The sequence below is a fragment of the Asterias amurensis genome, chromosome 1, assembly GCF_032118995.1.
Source record: "Asterias amurensis chromosome 1, ASM3211899v1".
Taxonomy (NCBI): domain Eukaryota; kingdom Metazoa; phylum Echinodermata; class Asteroidea; order Forcipulatida; family Asteriidae; genus Asterias; species Asterias amurensis.
This window is the reverse complement of record NC_092648.1, coordinates 37992643-38002188: the sequence shown is the minus strand read 5'-3', so window position 1 is coordinate 38002188 and position 9546 is coordinate 37992643. Positions and strand designations below refer to the sequence as shown.

At 40.2% G+C, this 9546-nt stretch overlaps 1 protein-coding gene across 1 annotated transcript; it reads left to right on the top strand.

Annotated features, from left to right (window-relative positions):
• Positions 1-8444: 8444 nt before the first annotated feature.
• Positions 8445-9540, top strand: LOC139945598 (F-box only protein 48-like). Its single transcript, XM_071943044.1, has 2 exons — positions 8445-8651; positions 9379-9540. The coding sequence occupies exons 1-2, from the start codon at positions 8445-8447 to the stop codon at positions 9538-9540; spliced, it is 369 nt and encodes a 122-aa protein (XP_071799145.1).
• Positions 9541-9546: the final 6 nt, after the last annotated feature.

The window sequence follows — 9546 nt, the reverse complement described above, 5'->3', positions numbered from 1 at the left end:
GTGTTTGTTTCTGGAATTGAGCTTTAATATGGGGGAAGGGTTGACTGGGCATGATATGTGTTTTTTGGGGGTGATACTTTAATGTGATCGAGCGGGCCAACGCATTTTTAGTATGAACGTGGATTCTTTTTCGCCTCTTTTACGCATATCTTTAATTCAGTCGGCTTTTGTCATTGTATCAATTTTATTCACTGCTCTGAGTATTTTCCAGCCAAGATGACTATAAGGGTAACAACGTGTTAGCTAGCGAGCCGTGCACACCGTGTTAGCACGGCCAGTTGGGCTGAAAACACGGGCAAAAATTTGATGCACGGCTTGGGTGAAGCCGTGCTGTCTAATAATTTCAGTGAAAATTACTGAACTTCTTCTTTAATTTTTTTTTTCTATAACAGTTTAAAAACAGCAGTGAGTAAAATTAGATTTGATTTAACCAGGTTTCCTTCTTCTTTTTGAATCAAAATTTCAACAACGCAACCATAAAACAATCGCTCGAAGTTGCCTCGAAAACGCTGACCACATTACGACCACACAAAACACAACGCACAAACCACACATTAGACAAGGCACGTGCAAATTACACAACGCAAGCGAGACACGCAGACTTCGTTTCAACAGTCAGTCGTCGTTATCGACCGTCATCAGCAGGCAGCATGAACTCCATGCACGCGTGGTATGATAAAATTCAATTCAATGGCACATCATTTGTTCGTTGTAGAGTTTGTTTGAAACATCAAGACTTTTTTGGATTTCAATGTTTGCATCTCTTTGGTGTTAATGCAGTCATACCTCCATGATGCAGTTGACAAAACAATGGTTATTTTCCGCTCAAAAGGTTCAAAACTGGTTCATGTTTCTTTACAAATCTCAAGTCGGTTTTGCTGTAGACCTCCCAAATTTAGTTGTCAATCATATGGTACGTTTTTTTGCCCAGTGGAACTACTTAAATGGCACTGTCTTTCGTAACTGTTTGTTCTTTATTCTCCGCAGACTTTACAAATTGCCTTTGACCCAGTTTCAACAATTAAAAAACCTATAAGACTTAAACGATATGAAACCTGAACATGAAACCTAAACAAATACTAAGGAAAATATTAATTACCATGATCAATCAGTTAAAAGTAAGCAAACAATTATGGTACATATAATCAGTCTTGACATTTTGATTGGTTGCAAATACTTGTGTGAATCATTATTTTACATTGATTTTAATTGAATTGTTGAAAATAAATACAAAAACTATTATTTCAGCTTCTTGACCTTAGACTTATAGTTCTGAAATTTAATGGACAAGAATGGATAGAAAATTAACATTAGTAAATGATAACTCTTAATTTCTTCAATACCTCTTCATTTTTTGTAAGTCTTTAATCAAAAATTTGTATCAAGAGTAATAGACCGGCACGACGCGCGGTGTCGGCCGGGACGGAGCTCCAAAAGGGGGAGATTTTAGTATATTGTAAGAGGCTGTATCTCAGAAACGACATGGAGTATGGATTTAATTTTTGGTTTGTGTTCATTTAAGCCATAGTGGAACAGTTAAACAAAGTTTCATGTAAATCTAAGGTAATTTGACAACTGGTTAATTTCAACCCATAGGTTTGTATTTGGGGAAGGGGGTGTCTGGCAGGCCTAATGCAGCAGAAAATTTGTCTGGCGGTTGATTTTGTTTACTTAGTATCATGGTAATGACCATTTCCACTTGGTTTCATGTGGTACCTAGAATGTTTGATTCAGCCCATTATTTTGCCTCTTTGTTGGGGGTCCATGCGCCACATGCAGCGGGGGGTCCCCGGCAGACCTCCATATCTGATTATGTCAGGTTATCCACTAAAAGTTCCCGTAGTCAAATATTGGTACCTCGTTCCTTTAACCAAAGTGCTCTGGGCTGCCGCTCTATAACACATGCCCAAAATATTTTGTTGACAGTAAACTTGTACTGCATTATTTGTATCGCTTTTGAATGACTTCAGGCTAAATGGGTCCAAGCTCCATGGTCCAATGGTCCAAGTAACTGCTTTGAACTGGCCTAATATTGACCCAGAAACATTTTATAGAGTTAAATAATGTACATGTATAGTGGATGTCGATCACCTTAACAATATCTGTGCTTTAAAGCCTCTCATTTTTTAGTTGAAAACAAAACAAAAATTAAATCAAAGTAATGTACTTGTAACAGAGAAACCACCAGAGAGCACCTACAGTAGCCAGAGCTTCCAGGGCCCTTAAGAAGGGGGGGGGGAACAGACTTGGCGCTGTGCGCTCGTGTTGTGTGCTACGCACACAATTTCTATTTTTTTGTAGTGATTTTAGGTTGCACTCCCACTTTTTCAGTTTGCACTCCCACTTTCCAAATTCCTGGCTAAGACACTGAAGGGTAATAACGCAAAGTCGACTAAAAATATAGCACGTACACTGGTATAATGACACACTTATTTTTTTGTGTTGAGCACATTGGGTATAATTCAATTACACTTGGCAATATGTACATTCCCAGTCCTGCCCAAACTGCTTTCATAGTTACGAACTGTGTGAAACATTTGCCTTGTTATTTTGAGGGTTTGTACGTCCAGTTTGGTTAATTTCGTGTGGAGATGAGCCAATCCAACAAATTGTATAAAGCGATGAATTTGGAATCAGCATTGGTATTTGGTTCCCTCTGCACAAATCCATAGTCACCGACAGCCACGGATTTGAGTAGTCTAGGTCTGGTCTCCCCCCCCCCCCCCCTTCACAATAATCACCGCTGCTAATAGAAGAGGAGATATCCGACTAAACAGGCTTATATGAAAGTGGTACCCTTCTTTAAAACAAACTCCTAATAGTTTATCTGACTGAAAATGAAGAAGTTCTGGTAAACACCAGATACAAAAATAAAAAACGCACCAGTTGGTATGGACGGCCCGAAACACTGTAACGACAAAGTCAACTTCTGCAAAATCTTATTGAAAATAAAGACATTTAATGATTGGTTGCTATAATATTATGTTGAATGATTTTTTTGCTTTGTTTCCAACAACGATTACACGATTTTAGAATGTAAGGCCCAATTCAAAGTGATTTATCGAGCGTACGTCCAATCGACGCATACTAAGTTGTCGGAGTACCAAATAAAGCGAGTTTTCAGAACATGCTATGCAACAGATATCTAATCTACTGTTTTTACCACCGCTTTTGAGAGGTTACAGAGAGTCGGCCTCATTAGTTTTTAGTTTATTCTCATATCAAATTATTCTCATGTAAACTTTCTGGTCAACATCCGCCGGGTTGGGCGCCCCGCGTGACGAAGTCCCCTGATAAAACATCCAATTTAATATGTTATCATAATTATCTCTGGAAGCCATAGAAATGGTAATTTTACTCCTACATCCTCTCACTTATTTCACTTTCAGAAAACATTTGCTTTGTTATTTTCAGGGTTTGTACGTCCAATTTGGTTAATTTTGTATGGAGAAATTCGTAAAAGTGTAGTACCCGATTCAGTTGCACATGAGGCCTCTTTCGTTAACAAAACCATGACGGCCGATTGCTTAATACAAAACGCGGATTGGGCAGAATGTACATCCTGAGTCCTGACCAAACTGCGTTCTTACAATTTTGTTGCTTCAGAACTTTGACCAGTGTTCGTTTACAGCTTAAAAACAGCCGTTGATGTTTCACAAAGTTCGTAACTATGAAAGCGTACTATTCTTAAACGGTAATTTCATGTACTCTTTTAAAGGTTTAACTGGTAAAATCTAATGAAAAGAATCAGTAATGTATTCACTTCCTTCTTGAAAATTTTGCAACTTTTGCATGTATACGTTCTGTGTGGGGGGGGGGGGATGACATAATATGCACTGTACCACCAATGGTACAGGGTTACCCCTTTGCGAAACATCAATGAGTCACTCTCGAATGTTAATGGGAGTCCGAGGTTGCCACCCACTTCAAACCTAAAAGAGGTGGCTCTGTCTGTGTGCAGCCTATGGCTTCCCCCTGAGACCAACAGGTGGCCCATATCAAAACCAGACAACCACAGAGGTGGCTCTGTGTGCAGCCTACAGCTTCCCCCTTAGACCAACAGGTGGTCCATATCAAAACCAGACAACAAAGGAGATATCGCTCGTGAGTCCAGCCAATCAGACAACTCGTAAGAGGGAGTTCGGGTCAGGGTTTTGTAGACTTGCAACCCGACGTCTGAAACGACACAACCGTGTTGAATTCCACAAGGATGCCATGCCACTGGACCTTCTAATTTCAATCCAAGATGGCGCGGGTTACGGCTTTAATAGTATAGATAACATCGGTATTTATATAGTGCCTTTAACACAGATCAAAGTGCTGAACAATAAATGAAACAAGAACAAAGCGAGAAAAGAGAGAAAAACAGAACAACAAAGGATTAATGCTGAGGCTGAATGAACAAGTAGGTTTTTGAGTTTTGTTTTAAAAATGGCCGTTGAAGATGATTCCCTGATGAGTTTGGGTAATTTGTTCCATTCCTTCGGCCCAGCCAGAGAAAAAGACTTGGAGCCGGCAGATCGAGAAGGCCTTTGCTCACAGAGAAGGGATTTATCAGAGGAGGAGCGCAGACCTTCTCTGCCAGGTGTATAAGACAATAGGTCAGAAAGATAATTTGGAGCAAGACCCGGGGAGCATTTATAGACATAAAGAAGGAGCTTGAAAAGAATATGATCATGAATGAGCAGCCAGTGGAGTTGGGACAGAAGATTGGAAGCACTAGCAAAGCAAGGAGCCAGGTATATGAGACGAGCAGCACAGTTTTGGAGTTTCTGAAGTCTGTTTTGTTCACCCTGGGTTATACCGTAGAGAATGGCATTGCCGTAGTCCAGACATGAGGTTATGAGGGAACGTACTGCATGGTGGCAAGTATCCTGGCCTGGTGGCAAATATCCTGGCCTGGTCAAGAAATCTGCGGATGTGATGAAGATTGCGAAGGTGGAAAATAATAGATTTACAAACAGCAGTGATGTGATTAGACATGGACATGGATGGATCGAACATGATGCCCAAATTTTTGATAGACCTGGAAGGCTTAATGAAAGAGTTGCAGATGGAGAGGACAACATCGGACAGAGAAGTGATGGCACGGGGGGATGCTGCGACGAAGAACTCTGTCTTTTCATCATTGATCTTCAGCTTGTTGGCAGATCGGACGAGTTGGTATATAAAAAGCGTTTGTAACCGTTTTTTATAGAATGCATCATGGTTGGAAAGATGTTTTAAAAGTAGAATACAATGATCCACACAAGTTTGCTTCGAAATTGCGTGGTTTTCCTTTTACTGTGCGAACTAACACGGTCGGCCATTTATGGGAGTCATTCGTAACATTGGCGTCTTCTTCGATGAGAATTTGACCATGGATAAGCACGTCTCAAATACATGTAAGTCCTCTTTCTACCATCTCTGGAACATTGCAGCAATCTGAGGTGCACTTACCCAACCGAGTGTCTTGTCCTTTCCCTCATTTCATTATGTTTGGATTTCTGCAATAGTTTGTTATCTGGATTGCCACAACACACCATACACAAGCTACAATCGGTGCAGAATGCTGCTGCTCGCCTGATTACTGGAACCAAGAAATATGATCACATCACACCAATACTTCATCAACTTCACTGGCTCCCCGTACATTTCAGAATTCGGTTCAAAATCATCCTTCTCACGTTTAAGGCTCTTCATCAACTCGCCCCTATCTACATCCGGGACATGCTACAACTTAGAAATGTCAGGCCTGGTCCACGGTCATCGGCTCTCACTCCACGTACCCATATCCCGCCAGCTAGCTGTGGAGACAGAGCTTTCTACAGCATTGCACCTCGTCTTTGGAACTCACTGCCGCTTGCCCTCACAACACAAAGTAATCCCTCAATCTTCAAACGGCAGCTCAAAACACACCGATTCAAACAATTATCTTATCATGGACTCTTGACTTTCGGAACCGGCGCCCTTGAATGGCATTTTCTTTGTCAGATATTGTGCGCTTTATAAGTGCTGTATATTATCATTATTATTATTTTCTGTAAAGGTTACCATTGTCCATTGCAGAGAGAATATCGTTGCTCACACGGACTAGTGCAGCCTCGGTCCCATGGAATGGCTTGTATGCTGACTGGAACACGTCGGACAGGTTGAAAGTATGAATGTGATCAGAAATACGTGATGAAACTACTCGTTCGATGACTTTTCCAAGATATTTTAAGTTTGCAACCGGTCTGTAGTTTTTGAATATCTCCTTGTCTAGGTTTGGTTTCTTGATGAGCGGCCTGATGTAGGAAACTTTGAGGCTATTGGGGAAACAACCGGAACTGAGAGATTCGTTTACAAGCTTAGTGATGTAGGGTACAAATATATAAATGTTTTGCTTTATCATGGATGTTGATACTGGATCCAGCTCACAGGATTTTGAAGGAGAGACACAAATATACAAAAAGACACAAAAGAACAATTACGTGTACCATGAAAAACACTAATTTGCGGCATTAAACAAATGTGTATTTCCACTTGTTTCATGTCAATGCAACAGAAGCGCATTCCAAAGCTTAGGAGCTGCCACAAACAAATGTAGACAATATTTTACAGTCGGGATAATCTAAGAAAGAAGTGTAATTCCTCGACCTAAATTGGTTTTTATAAGCATAATTGTGGGTGACCGTAGGGTCAATCCATCTGAAATCAACCAAGAATTGTCCTTGACCTCTCAGACTTATTTCAAATTTTAAGGATCGATTGGGAGCCATCAAAATGTTCCGCTCTAGGCCTTTTAATAAGTGAGACACACACTTATCATTTAACTACTTAGCAATACATCACAATTTAAAACACCCATATCTCAAGATGTAGCCTACATGACCAAAAGGGATAGGTTTGTGCCATTAATTTGAAGCATATTACAAAGCTTTAAACATCTCTTTAAAAACAACTGGAACAAAGTTACAATGGATTACAAAGTTGAAGCATTAGGCCCCCTAAGGTGAACAATTGTTAGAGCTTGTATGTTTCCTCTGATTCAAGTCAGAGGTAATAAATGATGTAAACAAGCTTCCATGTAAGGAGCCAGTCTTTGCGTGGCAATGACCTTGGTTGGTGGCTGGCCAATGATAATTTCAGCTCTGTCCTGTCATGGAGGATGGTCCAGTGCAGACTAGCTCCTCACACTGTTATTGCCTCACTTGTATGGCTATACAAATAAACAAAAGAGTGACTGTCAGATTTGGCATCAAAACCAGTGTGTTGGATGGCGATGGACGGGGGCTCCTTGTACTGTGGTGTTCACAAATTGTCATTGTCCAAACACACTATGTAGTTTCTTTTACATTGAACAAAAAAGTGGAAGAGTAAGAGTAGGATTTATTTTAATTGAAAGAGGTTTAGACCTACATGTATCTTTCCCAATTGTTTAGTTGTAATACATTATTTTGAAACTTTGTCAGCTATTCAACTAAATGGTTAGAAAAACTGAAGACTGTCACTTGTTTCATTTTGAGGTTACTGGTCCAATGGGTATTTAACGACCTATTGTTGCAATTGCCACGATAACTGTTGATAATTGTTGAGCCCTTTTCACACAACAAAGGCAATGGTGCCTGCACTCTTGGGCCAGTTATCTTGACCTGATGACCATGGACTCTTGTCAAACTGAAGTCAAACATGACCTTTCTCACATTGAGAAACAATTGTCTTGTGTCGCAGATCATTCATCTTTTGGGAAGTCCAAGGTCAACATTATTAAGTGTCCACCTCACAGGTATCCGCACAGCTAACATACATGGGATAGTTATTGCGTATTTGGTGCACGCATAGTAGCTGCAACTAAACCATATTCCTGGGTCTATGTTCATCATGTTCATTCACACAGCATCCACAGACGATCAAGGTGATTTTTCACAAATTTTCATTTTGGGTTGCTTGTCTCGATCATAGTCAGAAAAAGACCGGGGAACCATGCTTTCAATAAGAGAGCCTTACACGAAGTGGATGTGACATCATTGTGTTCTTAGAACCATGGACCCCTGCTTATTTTCCTCATGTTAAAAAGCCTTTTGGACAAAACAATTCAGCCAGGTCGATTACAGAGCTAATCCTCAGGATTCCCTCATCTCATTCTGTTTTGACACACAAGTTTTTATATATCCTTGTCACTGACATTTCAATACATGGCCATTTTGTGTTTTCGCAAGTGGCATTGAATCGAGAAAGCTTATGCTCCCCTCCTTATGTTTTTTTAAAGTTATTCATTAATGTTTTTTTTTCCCTTGTAACAGACTTCATTGATGTTGAGGAGGCTTAAAGGCAAAAGAATAACTGCTGGGGTACAGTATTCCAATGCACCAAATTGTCCAAGAAACAGCAGTTGTAAATGAAAATCATACAGTGAGCAAAGCATCTCAGCCAGGCATCTCGAACATAAGATGGAAAAGACTCCAGATTCATCAAAAGACATAATGGAAACTCTTCCACCAGAGGTTTTCTTGCACATTTTGCTGCGATTGGACACCCAAAGCCTTGCGAGTGCTTCCCAAACCTGCAAACAGTGGAACTCTACCATTGAAGACACAGACTGGTTGTGGCGACAGTATTGCCATTTAAAATGTGACGATTGTAACATGAAAGACATTCTAAGAGATAGGGGGATTGGATACTCTTGGAAGGTTAGTAGATTTTTGACAATATCTTGATAAAAGCTATAGGCCCTATGTTCTATGCCCTCGTACCCACAGTCAGCTGACCAGACTCAGGGTGTTTCTGCTCAGCTGACTGTGGGTACGAGTCCTGGTCACGACACGCCACTTGTGCCCTTTTTCAAAGCAAGACACATACCATTTGGAAACATTTAGATACATATTTTGTGTACATGATTCCACCTGTATACCTAAGGACTGGGGAACACTTTGATGAAGAGACTAATTTTCAGATAGTCTCAACGTCAAAAGGGATGCTTTTGAATCTCAGCATAAGTGTGCAATTTTATGTTCTGCACAACATCTCTTTCTAAATTGGTAGACTAGAGTCAAACACTCACTGCATTAGGGTTTTTTTTTTTTTTAAATAAACAAAAGTGGGTTGAATAAAGTGGCCACGGAGCACCTACTCCCCCTGAATTTTGTCGGGAAGGCTTTATGTTCACTGATTCATCTTGTACCAGTGTATATAAAGTAAAATGCCTTATAAATGCTATAGCCAACAAATCCTCCCGTAAAAGCAAATTCATGAAAATAATTTCTTGTTAAAAATGGAGAAATTTCATCCCTGCAAGTACTACTTTCTTAGCTGTCAATCCTTTGTCTGCTTCCCACCACAAACCTTATCCTTATTCGGAAACATGCTTTTTCTATAATGTGTTTCTTTCTTAATTCCATTTCTCAATTGTCTTTTCAGGAATCCTTCATACGTAATTGTGGCCCACGTGCAATTAAACATAAATGGATGGAGGGTGTTTTTAGTACCCTTGATATGTATGACAAGTATCTACCACCCTTCATGTGTTGCATGGATGTTGAGACATGGGGACAGATCTTTGAGCTGGAACTGAGTAGATGAGAATGA